Source organism: Gigantopelta aegis, chromosome 14, assembly GCF_016097555.1.
Source record: "Gigantopelta aegis isolate Gae_Host chromosome 14, Gae_host_genome, whole genome shotgun sequence".
Lineage (NCBI taxonomy): Eukaryota > Metazoa > Mollusca > Gastropoda > Neomphalida > Peltospiridae > Gigantopelta > Gigantopelta aegis.
In genome coordinates this window covers 6,648,806-6,670,208 of record NC_054712.1, presented here as the reverse complement: position 1 = coordinate 6,670,208, position 21,403 = coordinate 6,648,806, and the positions used below count along the sequence as shown (strand labels likewise).

At 40.5% G+C, this 21,403-nt stretch overlaps 1 protein-coding gene and 1 non-coding gene across 2 annotated transcripts in view; one reads left to right on the top strand and one right to left on the bottom strand.

The window, feature by feature from the left end:
* The window catches only part of LOC121388202 (rotatin-like), a 75,285-nt gene that overhangs the window by 44,340 nt on the left and 9,542 nt on the right, over window positions 1-21,403 (top strand). The window contains exons 29-41 of the mRNA XM_041519470.1: window positions 463-591; window positions 2,468-2,569; window positions 2,962-3,120; window positions 3,841-4,126; window positions 5,014-5,090; window positions 6,630-6,723; window positions 7,213-7,372; window positions 10,963-11,186; window positions 12,206-12,346; window positions 12,900-13,076; window positions 14,686-14,874; window positions 15,980-16,077; window positions 19,571-19,648. Of these exons, the coding sequence (XP_041375404.1) occupies window positions 463-591; window positions 2,468-2,569; window positions 2,962-3,120; window positions 3,841-4,126; window positions 5,014-5,090; window positions 6,630-6,723; window positions 7,213-7,372; window positions 10,963-11,186; window positions 12,206-12,346; window positions 12,900-13,076; window positions 14,686-14,874; window positions 15,980-16,077; window positions 19,571-19,648 (1,914 nt within the window). The remainder of the gene's footprint in view (window positions 1-462; window positions 592-2,467; window positions 2,570-2,961; window positions 3,121-3,840; window positions 4,127-5,013; window positions 5,091-6,629; window positions 6,724-7,212; window positions 7,373-10,962; window positions 11,187-12,205; window positions 12,347-12,899; window positions 13,077-14,685; window positions 14,875-15,979; window positions 16,078-19,570; window positions 19,649-21,403) is intronic.
* Trnat-ugu lies at window positions 21,170-21,242 on the bottom strand. Its single transcript has one exon. It is a non-coding gene; the product is annotated as a tRNA-Thr (tRNA).

Below are 21,403 nucleotides of genomic sequence, written 5' to 3'. Positions count from 1 at the left end.
GTCACCAGGTCTTCTGTGAAAACTGATATTCACTTTGTCAGTTGTCACTTCCTCCAGTCTGATAAAAAGTGATATTGCTCTCGGAGATTTAATCAATTAAATCAAAGAAGAGATAAAGTGGCTTCCAGTTTATGAGCAGGAAACATAATTTTAGTTTAATTATAACTGTTTACTTCCCCATTGCTGTGCTTGTCTTGTCACATCAAAGGATTGCTTCATGTCACGTGAAGCGCATCAGAATGTTTTTTGCAGGAAATTAAAAGCATTCATCTATTTTGATTAGGATAAACAAAACGGGAATGTATGATTCTTTATTAATGTTATTATGTAATAAAAACAACTGGCCATATTTCAGACAATATTAGGTTCTTTGGACCCAGTAAGTTAATATTATCCTCACTGATGGTCAATAATTGATGTGTTCCTTCATGAAACTGATGAACTTTAACTTTGTACATTCAGGTTGTGTCGGCATTCCACATTGGACGAGGTGGGACGGCCATGTCGTTCATGGGCAAAGGAGTTACCAAGTCGGCAACCTTGTGTCTTCGTCATCTGGCGTACGAAATGGCAGTTTCATCCGATGATAAGGTAGCTAATACAGTTTGTAACTCATATAATGGCAGTTTCATCTGATGATAAGGTAGCTAATACAGTTTGTAACTCATGTAATGGCAGTTTTATCCAATGATAAGGTAGCAGACACAGTTTGTAACTCATATAATGACAGTTTCATCCGATGATAAGGTAGCAGACACAGTTTGTAACTCATATAATGGCAGTTTCATCCGATGATAAGGTAGCTAATACAGTTTGTAACTTATATAATGGCAGTTTTATCCGATGATAAGGTAGTAAATACAGTTTGTAACTCATGTAATGGCAGTTTCATCCGATGATAAGGTAGTAAATACAGTTTGTAACTCATGTAATGGCAGTTTCATCCGATGATAAGGTAGTAAATACAGTTTGTCACTCATGTAATGGCAGTTTCATCATCCGATGATAAGGTAGTAAATACCACTCATGTAATGGCAGTTTGATCCGATGATAAGGTAGCTAATACAGTTTGTCACTCATGTAATGGCAGTTTCATCCAATGATAAGGTAGCTAATACAGTTTGTCACTCATATAATGGCAGTTTCATCCGATGATAAGGTAGCTAATACAGTTTGTCACTCATATAATGGCAGTTTCATCCGATGATAAGGTAGCAAATACAGTTTGTAACTCATGTAATGGCAGTTTCATCCGATGATAAGGTAGCAAATACAGTTTGTCACTCATGTAATTTGTCACTCATATAATGGCAGTTTCATCCGATGATAAGGTAGCTAATACAGTTTGTAACTCATATAATGGCAGTTTCATCCGATGATAAGGTAGCTAATACATAATGGCAGTTTCATCCGATGATAAGGTAGCAAATACAGTTTGTCACTCATGTAATGGCAGTTTCATCCGATGATAAGGTAGCTAATACAGTTTGTAACTCATGTAATGGCAGTTTGATCCGATGATAAGGTAGCTAATACAGTTTGTCACTCATGTAATGGCAGTTTCATCCGATGATAAGGTAGCAAATAACAGTTTGATCCGATGATAAGGTAGCAAATACAGTTTGTAACTCATGTAATGGCAGTTTCATCCGATGATAAGGTAGCTAATACAGTTTGTCACTCATATAATGGCAGTTTCATCCGATGATAAGGTAGCTAATACAGTTTGTAACTCATATAATGGCAGTTTCATCCGATGATAAGGTAGCAAATACAGTTTGTAACTCATATAATGGCAGTTTCATCTGATGATAAGGTAGCAAATACAGTTTGTAACTCATATAATGGCAGTTTCATCTGATGATAAGGTAGCAAATTCAGTTTGTAACTCATATAATGGCAGTTTCATCTGATGATAAGGTAGCAAATACAGTTTGTAACTCATATAATGGCAGTTTCATCTGATGATAAGGTAGCAAATACAGTTTGTAACTTATATAATGGCAGTTTCATCTGATAAGGTAACAAATACAGTTTGTAACTCATATATGAAATCTGCCTTTTCTTTCTTTGACAGCTCATCTTTGACAGCTTGTCTTATACAGCTCGTCTTATGGTATGGCATTGTCCATCCATCTGTCTGTTCGTTCGTCCATCCATTCATAAACATTTTGTTTCCGGAGCATATCTTTCTTATCAATTTATATAGGATCATCAAACCTTGTATTGGTATACCTTAGGAGCATACCATAACTGGGTCACAGCGACCTACTTTTTACACATGACTGCACATTAAAGGAAATCCTTGTCTGGGCCATATCTTTCTTATCAATTTATACTTGATCATCAAACCTTACATGCAAGTACAACTTGGGATGGTGGTGTCTTGCATTACCCATAACTAGGTCACCTACCTTTAACAGGCGTAACATGTACCTCACCGTTACTCTTGTTTGTTTGTTTTCAGAACTGGGTGAAGCAGTGGTTGTACTGCAGTCAGAGAACAGACGCTGTGGGTGAACCAGGACTGAACTGGATGCTCACTCTCTGGGCGTACAGGGACCCTGAAGTACAGTTACATAAGCATACAGAACTTCTCATACATTTTTTTCGCTTCCTATTTATTGCACAAGTATATTTTGCACAAGTATATATTCCATAAGACTGTGTTGATCAAGTGGTATGTTCTTGCACAAAATAAACGAGTGCAATAAATAAGAAGCATTGCAAAAGTAAAGTCTGAAAACAACAATAATAATATGGATAATAAAGAAATTATTACACTCGTATGCGAGTCGTACTGATTTTATGAAACGAGTTTCAGGATTTTTGTATTGCTTGAGCGAGAGCGAGGGTAATACATGAATCCTAACACTCGTTTCATAAAATCAGTACGACACACAAGCTCGTATAATAATCTCTCTATATTTTTTTCAATCAATTGTTGATGTTTGCTTTCAGGTGAGATCTGCAGGTCTTGGAATAGCTGTGACCTTGACCTCCACGGAGACAGGCCGTTTGATGATCACGGCCAACTGTAAACACATTCCAGGAGGTATCTGGGGCGCGGCCTTCAGTATGCTGCTTGACCAGTCTGAATGCAGCATGGTCCGGCAACAGGTAAACAGAGGAGCTGTGATGGTCTCTCTTTGATGTCCAGGTGCAGGATTTAGCTCATTCGGTTGAGTGCTCGCTTGAGGTGCTTGCGTCGCAGGATCGAATCACCTCAGTGGATCCATTCAACTGATATTTTTTTTCTCTCATTCCAACCAGTGCACGACAATTGGTCAAAGGCTGTGGTATGTGCTTTCCTATCAGTGGGAAAGTGCATATAAAAGATACCTTTCTGCATTAGGAAAAAAAGTAGCAGGTTTCCTCTGATGACTACAAGTCAGAATTGCCAAATGTTTGACATCCAATAGCCGATGATTAATTAATCAATGTGCTCTTCTAGTGGTGTCGTTAAACAAAACAAACTTTTTGTCTTTGATGTCCATGGAAATTCATTACATTGTGTGCATCTTGGAACAGTACTTGGAACCTAATTAATTTATGTAAATTAGTGTAAATAATAATTAAAAATAACACTTTCAGCAGTATATACTCCATCCTGCCTCCCGAATGTTTTCTAAAAAAAAAAAAAGAAGCAATTTATGATTGACTTGATATATTTTATAATAATACAATTGCAATGAGATAGTAAAAGGTAAAGTTTGTTTTGTTTAATGACACCACTAGAGCTCATTGATTTATTAATCATCGGTTATTGGATATCGAACATTTGGTAATTTTGACATATAGTCTTTTTATATTAATCTGATCTCTTGTATTGTGTTTCAGGCTGCTCTGCTCTTGGTGAATCTGACGTCGGAGACGATGCAAAGTGGCACCGTGGACAGTGGCACTCCATGCTGGCAGGGCCCCGTGGTCGTCGACTCTGAGTATGACGTCGTGCTGGTCGGTCTGACGGCGCTGGTTGCGCTCCTGAACCACAGTCACTTTTACAAGGAGATGTTGACGCTGCTGTCCAACTTCTACCCCCACACGCTGGTGCAGCCCATCAGCATCACGTTGGAAATGCAGCTGCTGTCCACGGCAAGCTCGGAGACGACGCTCAGCACGTCGGGTATGCTTTCTTTCCATTCCAACCAGTGGCTCCAATGATTGGTGTTTCAAAAACTGTGGTATGTGCAGCACTGTCTGTTGGAAAATGTAGCTGTTATCAGTGACAAGCTCTGAGACGATGCTCAGCACATACGGTATTTTTTCCCATTCCAGATATTTCAATAACTGGTATGTGCTGTTGTGTCTATGAGAAAATGTAGCTGCTATTCCTGACAAGCTCAGAGATGATGCTTTCCCATTCCAACTAATGACTCCTATGATTGGCATTTCAAAGGGTATGGTATGTGCTGTCATGTCTGTGGGAAAATGGCTGTGGATCATGACCAGCTCAGCGATGATGTTCAGTCCATCTGGTATGCCTTTTTTCCATTCCAACTGATGACTACAGTGATTGTTATTTCAACAGCTGTGGTATGTGCTGTCATGTCTGTAGGAAAATGTGGCTGAGGACTGACGAGCTCAGCACATTGGCATGCTTTTTCCCCCATTTTAACCAGTTGCTCCAATGATTGGTATTTGAAAGGCTGTGGTATGTGCTGCAATGTCTGGGAAAATGTGGCTGCTATATGTGACAAGATCGGAGACGATGCTCAGCACATAAGGTAGTTTTTCCCATTCCAACTGGTAACTTCTGTGATTTGTATTTCAAAGGTTGTGGTGTGTGCTGTCATGTTTGTGGGAAAATTCAGCTGCTATCTATGACAAGCCCGGAGACAATGCTCAGTACATTGGGTATGTTTCCACCTCCCTATTCCAACCAGTCTAGTGATTCCAAAGGTTGTGGTATGTGCTGTCATGTCAATAGGAAAGACTATGCCTTTGTGTTTCTTTTTTTTATTTATTAATATGATGTTGTTTAATTTAAACTGTATGTTTTTCTCTGTTTAGCTGCGAGTGTGAACAGAACAGACAGATCTCAAGGTTCGTCTCGTAACCCAACCTTCCAGTCTGCACCAAGTGAACAGGTGAGCACTTCTCAATCACTGTAACATTTTGTGACTTGTGGAGATGAAATAACTCAATACATATAGTTGAGTTATTTCAGTGTCATAATAGTTCCAAAAGTGAAGCATGTAATACTGTAGAATGAACGAACGAACGAACGAAAGAAAGAAAGAAAGAAAGAAAGAAAGGAACGAACGAACGAACGAACGAATGAATGAATGAATCACTGAGTTTAATTAAAAGCACTAGCCCTAGTTATTATTATGCAGTGTCAAATATTTTCATCTATTACATCTTTTTAAATTCTTGTTTACATTATAAATTTGGGCAAATTCAGTGTTGAATTTTATGTAAAACAGAAAATGTACATACTTCGGAAACAATAAAATGAATGAATGAATGAATGAATGAATGAATGAATGAATGAATGAAAATGAATCTATGAATGAATGTTTAATGGCACCCCTGCACAGAAATACACATCTGCTATTGGGTGTCAGAAAAGATAATGAATGAATGAATGAATGCATTCATGAATGAATGATTGAATGAATGATTGAATGAATAAATGAAAAACAAAAATGTTTTATTTAATGACAAACTTAACAGATTTTTATCTACAGTCATATGGCATTGGACATTTGGTTAAGGATCATACAGATAATGAGAGAGGAAACCCACTGCAAGGAATTCTTTATATGCACCGTGACACATACAAGATAGTACATACCACAGCTTTTTTATATCAATAGTGCAGCATTGGCTATGTCCCGCCCCACCAAAAAAAATGAATGAATTAATTAATTAATTAAAAACATTGAAAACTGGTATTTGATTCTATATAATTTAAAGGTATTGGGTTCCACAGGCCTTCAGATATCACGGAAACGATTGTTTCTGGTAGCATGTCTGTATCATCACCGAATCAAAATTTCGTTTCCCATGATTATTATATCGAGTCCGACTATTCAGCGGAACCTAAAAACAGGAAGGAAGGAAGGAAATGTTTTATTTAACGACGCACTCAACACATTTTATTTACGGTTATATGGCATCGGACATATGGTTAAGGACCACACAGGCATCGAGAAAAGAAACCCGCTGTCACCACTTCATGGGCTACTCCCCTCAACCAGCAGCAAGGGATCTTTCATATGCACCATCCCACGGACAGGATAGTACATACCACAGCCTTTGTTATACCAGTTGTGTAGCACTGGCTGGAACGAGAAAGAGTTCAATGGGTCCACCGACGGGGATTGATCCCAGACCAACCACGCATCAAGCGACCTAAAAACAATTTCTGATGGGTTCCCACGATCACAAAGCACGGAACCGAAAAAGTGTTTCACGTGAAGATTGAAATCCTATGGCCTGGTTCCAGTAGTCAAGCATGATAATCCCTAAAATGAATCAATGAGTAAATTAATTAATTAACTTAATTAAAACCCCAGAAGACTGATATTTTGTCGAGTTCCAATAGCCAATGTTAGACTGTAAAATGAATGAATGAATGAATTAAAACCCCAGAAGACTGATATTTTGTTTTATATTTAAAGGTGTCGGGTTCCAGTAGCCAAGCACGTCACATGAGCCAGTCTCAACAGACTCCGATGACATCCGTCAGCTCGGGTACTCCGCGGTCGGGATTTGGTGAGCCTTTCTGTTCATCTGGTTAACAGATTTATTTATTACCACATTAACTCTCAAAGTCACAATTTTAACTCTTTTGCATCCAACTTTGCCATTGGAAAACATTTCCAAACTGAAAATGGTCGTTTTTAACCTACATTTTTCAAACCCAAATAGAGAGAAAGCAGACATGGGACATCCTAGTAAATCTGATTATCCTAATAAAAATGTATGTTATGCCTAGAACTTATATAAAAAAAAAATAAAAAAAATTCACTTAATACTTATCCTTAGTGTGATCTGTTTGTGGAATTTAAAGTTATATTTTGTTTAAAAAACTTTAGAAAAAAAAAGAAATAAAGACTGATTTGAATACGGTAATGGCGAGCTGTGAATGAACATCTGTAGATGTTTGTTAGACGTGTACAATTGAATACAGTAATGGCGAGCTGTGAACGAACATCTGTAGATGTTTGTCAGACGTGTACAATTGAAGATTGTTTGTTTCAGACACAACCCAGGAGATGGAGCCGATTTTGGAGTACCAGAGTGTGACGACTCCGTGTCTCGTGTCAGCCGTGAGTCACCTGCTACAGAACCTGGCCGTGTTGGCACCACACGACACATTCCACAGTCTCAGACAGGAGGGATTCATCCCTCTCCTCACCAGGTACGAGTTTGAATTAATTTCATTTCATTAGATTTTCCTGCTTATATTCAATTAAGGTTCAAACACACTGTCCTGGGTGAGATGGGATGTAGTCCAGTGGTAAAGTGTTCACCTGATACGCAGTCGGGGGGGTGGGGGGGGGGGGGGACGTAGTCCAGTGGTAAAGTGTTCACCTGATATGCAGTCGGGGGGGTAGGGGGGACGTAGTCCAGTGGTAAAGTGTTCACCTGATACGCAGTCGGGGGGGGAGGGGGGGACGTAGTCCAGTGGTAAAGTGTTCACCTGATACGCAGTCGGGGGGGTAGGGGGGGACGTAGTCCAGTGGTAAAGTGTTCACCTGATACGCAGTCAGGGGGTAGGGGGGGGACGTAGTCCAGTCGTAAAGTGTTCACCTGATACGCAGTCGGGGGGGTAGGGGGGGGCGTAGTCCAGTCGTAAAGTGTTCACCTGATACGCAGTCGGGGGGGGTAGGGGGGGACGTAGTCCAGTCGTAAAGTGTTCACCTGATACGCAGTCGGGGGGGATGGGGGGGGACGTAGTCCAGTCGTAAAGTGTTCACCTGATACGCAGTCGGGGGGGTAGGGGGGGACGTAGCCCAGTGGTAAAGTGTTCACCTGATATGCAGTCGGGGGTAGGGGGGGGGGGGGGACGTAGTCCAGTGGTAAAGTGTTCACCTGATACGCAGTCGGGGGGGTAGGGGGGGGACGTAGTCCAGTGGTAAAGTGTTCACCTGATACGCAGTCGGGGGGGAGGGGGGGGACGTAGTCCAGTCGTAAAGTGTTCACCTGATCCAGTCGGGGGGGTAGGGGGGGACGTAGTCCAGTGGTAAAGTGTTCACCTGGGGCAGTCGGGGGAGGGGGGGGGGGGGACGTAGCCCAGTGGTAAAGTGTTCACCTGATACGCAGTCGGGGGGGGGGGGGGGGGGGGGGGGACGTAGCCCAGTGGTAAAGTGTTCACCTGATACGCAGTCGGAGGGGTAGGGGGGGACGTAGTCCAGTCGTAAAGTGTTCACCTGATACGGGGTAGGGGGGGACGTAGTCCAGTGGTAAAGTGTTCACCTGATATGCAGTCGAGGGTAGGGGGGGGGGACGTAGTCCAGTGGTAAAGTGTTCACCTGATATGCAGTCGAGGGTGGGGGGGGGGGGACGTAGCCCAGTGGTAAAGTGTTCACCTGATATGCAGTCGGGGGTAGGGGGGGGACGTAGTCCAGTGGTAAAGTGTTCACCTGATATGCAGTCAGGGGTAGGGGGGGACGTAGCCCAGTGGTAAAGTGTTCACCTGATATGCAGTCGAGGGTAGGGGGGGGGGGGACCTGATATGCAGTCGGGGGGAGGGGGGGGGACGTAGCCCAGTTGTAAAGTGTTCACCTGATATGCAGTCGGGGGGGGGGGGGGCATAGTCCAGTGGTAAAGTGTTCACCTGATACGCAGTCGGGGGGTAGGGGGGGGGGACGTGGTAAAGTGTTCACCTGATATGCAGTCGGGGGGGTAGGGGGGGACGTAGTCCAGTGGTAAAGTGTTCACCTAATATGCAGTCGGGGGTGGGAGGGGGGGACGTAGCCCAGTGGTAAAGTGTTCACCTGATATGCAGTCGAGGGTGGGGGGGGGGACGTAGCCCAGTTGTAAAGTGTTCACCTGATATGCAGTCGAGGGGGGGGACGTAGTCCAGTGGTAAAGTGTTCACCTGATATGCAGTCGAGGGGGGGGGATGTAGTCCAGTGGTAAAATGCACCCCTGATACGCGATCGGTATAGGATTGATCTCAGTCAGTGGACCCATTGGGCTATTTCTTGTTCCTTCCAGCCAGTGCCCCACAACTGGTATATTAAAGGCTATGGTAGGTACCCTCTTGTCTGTGGGATACAACATAGAATAGATCCTTTGCTACTAATAGGAAAGAGTAGCCCTTTGTGTGGCAGCAGCGTTTTTCCTCTTTATTTATCTTTGTGGTGTGATGGCATATAACAGTAATTAAAATGTGTTGAGTGTGTCGTTAAATAAAACATTCCTTCCTTCTTTCACTGTCCTGGGCAGACATCTTAGCATTGTTGCCTTGGTTACATTCAGTTAAGGCTCTCACTGATATGCTAACAGCAAGTGTTTCATTTCACTCCTCACTAGGAACATAGAGAATACGACATAAGTGGCCGTTAGATATTATTTATCTTTAAACAAATTGTTTCAAAATGTATCTGATGAACGAACCGAGTTGGATACGTTTTTAAACAACAAGTTGTGAAATATATGGTATCTAGCGGACATGAATGTAGTGTTCTATGTCTTAAATATCCTGGAAAAAATCCAGGTTTAATAAAACAAATTAAGTGTCTTTTCCAAGACTTATTTATGGAGCTTGTACTTTGTGTTATGGGGCAGGACTTTTGTTTTCGTTTCATCCAGTGCACCATGGCTGGTATATCAAAGACTGGGGTATGTGCTATCCTGTCTGTGGGATGGTGCATATATATAAAAGATCCCTTGCTGCTAATCGAAAAGAGTAGCCTATGAAGTGGCGACAACGTGTTTCCTCTATCAATATATGTGTGGTCCATAACCATATGTCTTATGCCATATAACCGTAAATAAAATGTGTTGAGTGCATCGTTAAATAAAACATTTTCTTCCATTTCATCCAGTGCACCATAACTGGTATATCAAAGACTGTGGTATGTGCTATCCTGTCTGTGGGATGGTGCATATAAAAGATCCCTTGCTACTAATGGAAACATGCAGCAGGTTTCCTCTCTAAGACTATATGTCAAAATTACCAAATGTTTAAAATCCAATAGTCAATGATTAATAAATCAATGAGCTCTAGTGGTGTCGTTAAACAAAAAAACAACAAAAAACAACCTTGTAGATGATTAATGTTGTTTCTATGTCTTATTAATTCAGCACTGTCACAAGAATGATCGCATATATAGCACTTTCTATAAAATATTTTCATTTCTTGATGTGATGTGCTTATATCCATTTAAAGTTCAAGTAAACTGTACTGGGCAAACACCTCAGCTATCTGGAATATCTGTCCAGGACAATGAGTTAGTTGTTAGTGGTTAGTGAGAGAGAGAGAGGTCGGTGTACAGTAGGGTCTCCACGAGTACTTGGGCACGCCGAATCTAGCAAGACTCGAGCCCGTATACAGTACTCGAGTACCCGTGCAAGGAAGAGCACTCTCATTTAATTCTATTTTTTTTACATCATTTTGCCATATGTTTGCCGCCGGTAACATATAGAGCTATAAGACATAGAGGGAAAACAAAAGTCGAATGTGTGGAATTCAATACAATGACATGATTCGGCATCCATGTTCAGCGCTGGAATTAAGATGCATAATGCCATTTCACTGTCTTTATCATCATCTAGTGTATCAGGTATTCGGGTCTGGATCGAGTTCAACCTTTGAGTACTCGAGTCCAGTATTTTGCACTCGTGGAGGCCCTAGTGTGTAATGGCCTTACACCTACCCATTGAGTCATTAAACTCGCTTTGGGTGGGAGCCAGTTCCCGGGAGGCTATAAAATAAGAATTGGGTGACATATATATATATACGATATATAAATTATCGTACTTAATTTTGTTTCTTGTCAGCTTGTTAAATCCGGCTCTGCTAGATGAGTGCTGTAAGCACATCACGTCGGGCGAGAGTGCGGGACCGAGCGAGCTGTCATTCCGAGACCTCGTCCTGATGAACGACAGCATCATAGGGCTGCTGCGGGTCTGCGTTGTGTACGACACTCCCACAAGGCTGGAGATACTAACCGACAAAGAAGCAATGGCCGCCTTGGCTTCTCTTCTTCTCATTCAGTGTGAAGGTAAACAAAACTGATATTTTATTTTAATTTAGGGTGTAAAGATCTTGTATTCACCAAATCACCAAAAGCGAATTAAAGTTGAATTTGGTGAATATATTTTATTACTAATTCACTAAAAACAAAAAACTAATTATAAAATCGTTTTGTAGATATGTTGTCTGTTTTATGTCACGGTTTAAGTTGACATATTCATTAATCACCACCACATGATATATTTCATTGCTAATTCACCAAGAAGATAATTAGAAAGTCGTTTGGTAGATTTACCGCTATCTTGGCTGATTCTCTGTTTATTTTGTCGTGACATTGGTGGCACACATTCATAATTTCATTCGAACTATTGAATCCCCTTTGAAGATTTCGTACACATGTCACTTCCACCAATTTCTTCTTTCAAGAATCTTAAATTTGTTGTATTTTGTTTGGCTGATTGAAACTAGCATTTAACCAAATATTTTTTGAGACCAAATTCAGCAAATTGATAATAAGTTCTATTGTACAGCATAAACCTTCTATGTACATGCAGAGTACAAAGGCTAGGAGGTAGCACAGTACAAAGGGCTAGGAGGTAGCACAGTACAAAGGGTCAGGAGGTAGCACAGTACAAAGGGTCAGGAGGTAGCACAGTACAAAGGGTCAGGAGGTAGCACAGTACAAAGGGCCAGGAGGTAGCACAGTACAAAGGGCCAGGAGGTAGCACAGTACAAAGGGACAGGAGGTAGCACAGTACAAAGGGCCAGGAGGTAGCACAGTACAAATAATGAACAACATTCCTCTTCTCTTCTTTTCATTTTTTACCTGCTAACTGGGGGCTACCATATTGTCTTTCTTCTTTTTTTTTTTTCTTTTTTTAAAAATAAATATTTATTATCCCAGATCAAATAGCAGTGTTAGGGTTCTTTTTTCTTTCTTATCATAAAGTATTTACACTTTACAATGAATATGATGAACTATCAACAATATTAATAACTGATAGTGCTGTGAGATAAGTAACACTTGATTTGTTGATTTTTGTTCAGGTCACAGCGACCTGATATTTGAGAGCAACAAGCTGTGGACGTCTGTGTTGACGTTCCTGACATCGCTGCTGCAGTTACAGAGTTCTCCCGCTCTACAGTCTATCACAGCCGCATTCGCTAAAATCTGGACAAACCTGTCAGGTCAGTACTACAATACTCATCCAAATAAGTATCTTTGTAGAAAACAGTGGCATGACTTTTTACTTGCAGATGTTTCACTGATAGATTGCTTATCAACGTTTTTTCAACCAACAGTCCATTCAGCAAAATATATTGTTTGCAAAAATTTATCATCAACTTAATGTCCTGTCGGCAGAATGTGTTGTCGATGTAACATCTATCAGCTGTCAATGAAAGCTAGGTCTTGTAATGATAATAAACAGTATTTACTTGGCCCTCCTTCCTAATTATGCCTCCCCATTCCCAAACTTATAGCCTGGTCCAAATATACGACTGGTATATCAAAGGCCATCTGTGGGATGGTGCATATAAAAGATCCCTTGCTACTAATGAAAAAAATGTAGCGGGTTTCCTCTTTAAGAATATATGTCAGAATTACCAAATGTTTGACATCCAATAGCCGATGATTAATAAATCAATGTACTCTAATTGTGTCGTTAAACAAAACAAACTTTTTAAAACAATTATTTTCTGCCTCTTAGCATCACATTATATGTTGTGGGTTTTTTAACAGAGAGCTTGTTGAAAGTGTTGGAGCTGACGAGCGGTGACACCAAGGAGCTGCGCCTGGCATGTCTGTCGTTCATCTCACTGCTGTGCTGCGAAGAGGCCAGACAGTCACTGAAGCACACTGACCACCAGACCGCAGCCAGAACACTGTCCAGTCTGTTTGAAACACCAGGTGTCAGAGGTACGGCCAGGTGTTTGAAACTCCTCACCTCGTTAACACTGGGTGCTGGGGTGTCACTAAACTTTAAACATTCATTCATTTAAGAATTGACCGCAATTATGTTTTGGTTCATGCAAGTATGAAACAAAAAAATTATGTGCACACTGTGTGACTCAGCGTAGAGGTCATACAAAAGTGTGCACATTGTTTTTTCGGTTCATACTTGCATGAACCAAAAAATAATTGCTGTCAAATCTTATAATTAAATTTATATGCATACTTTAACAATACATAACTGAATTTATTTTGTTTAGCTTTAAATATGCCTGTAGTATTGTTTGTGTAAACTTCATTGATACTTATGTCGCGTAAGAATGCAAACGTTCATTTACTATTATTTGAATCAGGTGATTTTTTGTAAATGACGTCATTTGGTAAATGACGTAATTTTGATAAGCGACGCCATTTCCTCTAGCTGCTGTGCATTTTTATGGATCATTTAGTTAAATTGGAAGGAATTGTTCTATTTGTGTTTAGTTTATTTTATGAAATGAATGAAGAGAATGTGTCTAACATTTATGCTGTCTGTGGAACAGCTGTAGAACATCGCTTACAAGTAAGTTACATGCATGAAGTTTCCTACATGATTTCTTTGGCCACCGACGGAGTCTCATTTCATGATTAGCGAAGGGTTTATTGTTTTGTTTTAAATCAATTCGTATAGATCTACATGTCTACTCTGATATAGCATTTTCCATTAATTTATCGTATACATTTTTTTATTGCTTTTGTAGCTTTAACGTGTGTTTTCTTCAAAATATCTAAATATGGTTGCCTGAATAATCCGGCTTGTTGCACAAAAGTAGTTTGAGTCAGTGGGGGGGTGGGGGGTGTAGTAGGCGTGGCTTAATTTTTTCAGTTCATTGAGATATGAATGAAAAAAAGTTAGCACCTCTGGACCAATCAGATTGCCATAAAGTGTATAGACGCAAAGAAAATTTAATTATTCGTTAATATTGTCCTAACCAACTATTTAATTCTGACTGAAGTGTGTATCCTCCATTAATTGTTAGTTGCTTCATTGTAATTGCATAAAGGTTTGTATAAAGTAATCTGCACTGACAATGTTACAAATTATACTTAAGCCAAGTGAGTGTAAAGCAAAAATTTTAATGTAAATGTGGCAGTTATTTTTTATGGAATAAACTCTTAGAGGTCTGAAGCGCAGTCAGTCTTGGATTGATCCTCGTCGGTGGACCCATTTGAGCTGTTTGTCATTTCGGCAAGTGCTCCACAACTGGCCGTAGTATGCACTATCCTATCTGTCGAAATCTGGGATATAAAAGATCCCATGCTGCTATAAAAAAAAAAAAAAAAAGAGAAGCCCATGGTGTGATGGCAGCAGGTTTCCTCTCTCAAAATCTTTGTGGTCCTTCACCATATGTCTGACACCATATCACTAATTAAAATGTGCTGAGTGCTGGCCTGTCTGCTTATGGAGAAATGTAGAAGTATTAAATGTTTGACATCCAATAGCCGATGTTTAATTAATCAGTGTTTATAGTGGTGTTTTTATACAAAGCAAAACTAACTTTATATATTATTCTGTTGTTTTTTGTTTCGATTTCAGCCTCTGATGAGAAAGATGGGGTGACGAGATCGTCTGGGTCAGTTATATGTAAGGCTCTGATTAGCTGCTATGACCTGGTCACACTGAAGAACTCGGAAGAACCTCAGACGGCAGAGGGAACCTCGATTGTCAATGCTCTGAAATCTCTGCTTCTCATCAGTCAGTCAGCCAAAGAAACCGCTTTGGAAAGTGAGACCTTTTTGAAATATGACAGTACTAGATGTAATATGTGCATGCTTTGCACAGGAAAGTTTAGATGGGGTGTGATGGCCATACCCTGGGTTTTCTCTCCAATATACGACCGCCATATAGATAGCCAGCCCTCATTAGCCGGGTCTATATACACGGCCGCCGTATAGATAGCCAGTCCTCATTAGCCGGGTCTGTATACACGACCGCCATATAGATAGCCAGCCCTCATTAGCCGGGTCTGTATACACGACCGCCATATAGATAGCCAGCCCTCATTAGCCGGGTCTGTATACACGGCCGCCGTATAGATAGCCAGCCCTCATTAGCCGGGTCTATATACACAGCTGCCGTATAGATAGCCAGCCCTCATGAGCCAGGTCTATATACATGTTTGCCGTCTAGATAGCCAGCCCTCATTAGCCGGGTCTGTATACACGACCGCCATATAGATAGCCAGTCCTAATTAGCCGGGTCTGTATACACGACCGCCATATAGATAGCCAGTCCTAATTAGCCGGGTCTGTATACACGACCGCCATATAGATAGCCAGTCCTCATTAGCCGGGTCTGTATACACGTCCGCCATATTGATAGCCAGCCCTCATTAACCGGGTCTGTATACACGACCGCCATATCGATAGCCAGCCCTCATTAGCCGGGTCTCTATACATGGCCACCATATAGATAGCCAGCCCTCATTAGCCGGGTCTATATGCACGTCCGCTGTCTAGATAGCCAGCCCTCATTAGCCAGGTCTATATACACGTCCGCTGTATAGATAGCCAACCCTCATTAGCCTGGTCTGTATACACGGCTGCTGTGTATATAGCCACTTCTATGTTAAGTGACAAAAGATGGCGATGTCCATTGTGGTTGTATTTATGGAATTCATCTTTGTACGCAACATTTAGCATGATGTGTGTATGGTAGTCGACTGGATCTGAGTGCAAAAAGATCCTTGTGAGGTGCAGCATAACCTGTCATATCATATACATTTATTTACTTTAAATAGGAAGTAAATGAAAATAATTGTTACGGTTATACCATATAAATAAGCAGGGTTTTTGTTATGATTGATGTTAATTGTTGTTCTGTCTTATAGTGGGTTTGGTGGAGATTTCGCTGGAGCATGTGCAGAAAATCCACACACAACTGAATATGGAGACATTACAGTTGACGAAGACAACAGGGAAGAAAAAGGTAAAAATATGTCACTGTTTAATGTGCGTGTGTCTGCTTTTACATCTTGTTGTAATAATCAAAAACGTGGCACTCGCCAAATTTGCCAATTGCTCATTTTAGAAATAATTGGCAAATTTCATTTTATTTTGGATAAATAATTTCATGTAATAATTGTTATTTTGAAAGAAAATAACTGGGTTTTTGCCATTTTTTAAGTTTAATAGATAATTTGGTGAATTTTTCTGCACTCCCAGAGCTAGCCCGGGTGGGGACCTTAAGGTAGTACTAAACCAAATAACTTCCGGCTGGGTCAAAGTTCGAGGTGCACCAAACTTTTGATAGAGAAGTTAACAAAACAAGTCCTGTGATTGGTTGTAAAACAAATTAGTTTCATCTGGGCAAATTTTTTTATTTTTTATTTAGTACCACTGTGTCAAGTAGCCTTGTGCTTGAAACATGTATGGAGTATCTGTAAAAAAAAAAGTATTCAAATTTTGTTTGTAACTAGGGATCATGTTGCAAAAACATCTGGTTACACCGAAAATGAGCCATGAAAGGTACCATTTCTATAGTTAATATTTTCAGGTAGGGGTTGTAGCACTGATATTTATGGGTCATAGCTTTGTTGATATATTGCATATAGTGGTTTTAAACACAAACGTTAACATGGTCACCTATGGGATTTTATTTTGTATAGTACAACCTTAAGTCAATTTTGTGACTTCTCTAAATGAGTTATTTCACATTTGCTGAATGTATGTTTAATATGGAAGCATTTTGAATATATTTCATTGCAATTTGTTTTCATGCTTGCTTTCAATTGAAGTTCAAGCATGATGTCCTGGGGCCTAATTCACTAAACTCTTACAACTTTGTGATCTCGTAGTGCAATGCTCAAAGAATTAGGCCCCTGGACTGTTTGTCCAAGAGAGTGGGTTAGTGGTTAATGGTTAGTGAGAGAGACGTCGCTGTAGTGGTCTTATGCCTCTCCAGTGAACCAGTAAAACTCTTTGGGTGGGAGCCGGTACCGGGCTGTGAACCCAGTGCCTATCAGCCTTAAGTCCACTTGCTTTTGTTCTGTGCAAAGACATCGTTATGTAACATGTTGAAATAATGTTACGTTTCAAGACTAAAGTAAATGTATATATTTTCAGGCAGTATCTTATTAGACAATTTGGGAGGGCAAGCCATACGACCTTGCCTTTAACTGTTACAATAATTACTTTAAAGGTTAAGTTTATAATGAAGTGGAGATAAAAAAAAATCAGACAAGAAATTGTTTTTTCAAGTTGTAGTTAAACATCAGGAGATCGCATTACTTAATGTTTTCATTTCCAATCATAAAAATTATTGAAAATCTGTCATTAAAATTGTTGTTTTAATCATGAAATAATTCTTGAAGATCATGAATGATGTCACGTATTGAATGATGCTAGCATCCTTATTTTTGAATAATGTGTGGAATGTTTAGCATGGGTAATTATAGTCAGTCCCATCCTCCTACAAAAATATCTTTTGTAAATATACACCTGGAAAAAAGTATCGCAACACCCCGAACTTTTCGATAATAGCCAAATGCTATCGTCAATCATATGCGAAATGCAAATAAAAACATCATGCCAGTGTATTTTTTGGATGAAATACACCTCAGGGAAGAATTAAATTACAAATTCAACAACATACTAAACAAAAACACGCATTTTATTCTGAGAACCCCAAAAGATGAAAAACCTACAAAAAATGAGGTGCTGTTAAGTTTTGTTGTGTGAAGTTCGCAAGTGCAGTCACTGTCAATATTTTGCCCTCCAGTCCTCAACAAATGACCCAAGTACACAAACCATAAAATTCTATCAAGATCCTGTGGGGAACCCCTTCCAGTCAGAATAAAATCCAGAACCCTCGTCAAAATCGACTTCCCAGACCCTCAGTAACGGGTGTAACCTCCTCCGACGGCGATAACTTCCCGTACCCTCCTCCTCATCAACTGTACGAGACGTTGCATCTGACGCTGAGGTATTCTGTTCCATTCCTGTTGCAGAGTCTGTTCCAATTCTACCAGATTCTGTACTGGAGACTCCCTCTCACGTACCCTGCGACCCATGATGTCCCAGATCATCTCTATGGGGTTTAAATCTGGACTCCTGGCAGGCCAGGGTAGCATTGTGACTGCCTCCTGGTGTAGAAAGTCAGTGACGACACGTGCACGATGCGGCCTAGAATTGTCATCCATGAAAATTGGCCTTGTGTTCAAAGGATGATTATCAAAGTGTGGCACAACAACCGTGTCCAAGATGTCTGTGAGGTAGCGTTGTCCGTTTAGATTTTGCCAGACAGTTACAAGGTCGAGTTTGCAATCGTGTGACATGCAACCCCACACCATTATGGACCCTCTGCCAAACGGAACCTGCTGCAAGAAGTGCTTTTGGGCATAAGCTGTACCTCTCTGGCGCCAGACACGGGCTCTACCGTCAGTCATGAACAACAGAAATCGACTCTCATCCGACCAGTGTATAAATCCATGGACGTCGCTGTTGACACCAGGCCAGCCGTGCGGCAATGTGAGCACGGGTTAACAACGGACGTCGGACGGGTCGTCTGGCTCTATACCCAGCTGCCTTGAGTCGATTCTGCACCATTCTGTCTGAAAGACGGCGATTTGGCAGCCATTCTCGTTTCAACACGCCACTTCTCAAGAACGGATGAATCCTGGTGAGTCTCAGAAGGGCGGTATCTTCCCTATGACTTGTCACACGTGGTCGTCCGGAACGATTACGGTCCTTAACGTCATTGGTTTGTTGATGTTTCCGGACCAATCGGCTGATGGTGGATGCATGATGGCCAACATTTCTTGTGATGGCTCTCAGGGACATACCCGCATTCCGCATGCCGATAACCTGCCATCTGACAGCATCTGACAGTTGGGGAGGCCCCATATTCTAATAACATCAATTAATTCACAAAATCTTCTCAGTTTTCTAACAGTAAGAACGGTGGCTTGAAACACGTGTTTTGCCCAGTGCGGGGTACCCGTAATGCACGTTTCACTACCCGCATGCGGTAGCACGTGCAGACCGTATCTCAATATATGGTGTAGCAAAAGGGTCATGATTGTGGACCCTACAAACAGACTTTTAAAATATTTTGAAATTTTGATATGAGGCCTGATTGTTTTGGGTGTTGCGATACTTTTTTCCAGGTGTATAGTTTGATTTTGGTTTGATGTAAGACAAAAAGTAGAGGTGTTTTGGAAATAACAAAAAAATACTATTTTTGTGTGCAATTTAGAAAACAGTCGGCTCAGAAATAAATAACTTGTAGTAAATTCCATAGTATGAAAAAATGTGTTCCTTGTGTGATAAACTTTAGTAGGACAATTAGTGATGCTTATGTGAAAGCAGAAGTGGGAATAACCTCTTTTACCCTTTACTGGGAATAAAAAGTAAACTGCACAGCTTATAGTTCATAATTTTATGATAAAATTAACCTTTAATAGCAATTTGTCTCTTTTCAGGATGAACCACTTGTACAAGAACTTATCTTGACTTTCGACCTGCTCAGAAACTTTATGTGCCAGAATGAGAAAGTAAAGGTATGAACCAATTCCTTTTTATATATTTAACACTGTAACTCACAGTAATTGATATTCTGCCAGAAAGAACATTTTGGGTATGGTGCTATGAAATTGAATATTTACAATGTGTGTGTTGAATGCAACTGCAGTCAGTAGGAGTATGGGGGACCTCCCCCAGAAAGAAAATGGGTTAGGTTTAGGTTTAGGGTTAAGAAAATCATACAGTAATGCATTTTGACAAAAAGGGGCCATACCCATTATATTAGTGGAGGCAGGACGTAGCCCAGAGGTATAGTGCTCGCTTGAGGCACGGTCGGTCTAGAATCGATCCTTGTCATTGAGCTATTTCTTGTGATAGTCCGATGGAACTATCATCTATTTTGTCTGTACATGGAAATCCAGTTCTGCTGGTCCACTTCCTACAATACACATGCCCCATCCAAGAACAACAGCTGTGAACTCGTACAAGATGCTGAGTTTGTTGGACCGGTTTTAATTGCAGGTTCTGGTGGGTCGGGATGTTGCCCAGTGGTAAAGTGCTCACTTGATGCGCGGTCAGTCTGGGATCGATCCCCATCGGTGGACCTATTAAGCTATTTCTCATTCCAGCCAGTGCACCATGACTGGTATATCAACGTACCATGGTATGTGCTATCCTGTCTTTGGGATGGTGCATATAAAATATCCTTTGCTTCTTATAGATAAATGTAGAAGTTTTCCTCTTTAAGACTGTGAAGTTTGTTTTGTTTAACGACACCACTGGAGCACATTGATTAATTAGTCATCGGCTATTGGATGTCAAATATTTGGTCATTTTGACTTGTAGTCATCAGAGAAAACCCACTTTATTTTTTCTAATACATCAAGGGATCTTTTATGTGCACTTTCCCATTGACAAGAAAACACATACCACTGCCTTAGTCCAGTTGTTGTGCACTGGTTAGAACGAGAAAAAACCCAATCAGCTGAATGGATCCACCGAGGTGATTCGATCCTGCGACACAAGCACCCCAAGCGAGCACTCATCCGACTGAGCTAAATCCTCCAATGTTTGACATCCAATAGCTGATTATCAATAAATCTATTTTCTCTAGCGGTGTCGTTAAACAAAACAAAGTTTACCTTTTTTTAATTGCAGATCATGCTACTTCCAGTATTAATTAATGCTAATAACATTGTCTTAAAACAATACAATAGGATTTTGCTTGGGGTTTTTGGTGAGGAAAAGCACCTGCAACATAATGCAACATACGTGTAACTATTAAATTACGGCAGATTTAAAATAAAATAAAATATTCGTACAACATTCATAATGAATGCTATTTTTATTATTATTTTTGAATATTGCCATTCTTTGTTATAATGAAGTCCATGTTTATGTTTATCAGGCATTTGTAAAGTTTACTGCTGGTTATACTATAAAAATCTGGCTGCAATGAATAGACTGGTTTTTGGTATACTGTACATCTGCCATGTGCCTATACAATTACTGCAAGTGGGTTTGACTGTATTAAAAGTAGAACAAAAAGATACCATTGTTGCCCCCAGTGAGAATCGAACTCACGACCCCTGGTTTACAAGACCAGTGCTCTAACCACTGAGCTATGGAGGCTTACATTTCTTCTATTGAATTTAATAGTATTAAGGAAACAGCTTGTAGAATTTGCCGATGACTTTTATTGATGACTTTGAACTTGATGTGTTCTATTAATAACACGTCAGGTGATATTGATTATTATATCACAGTCTGAATTTATGTTGATATGACCACAC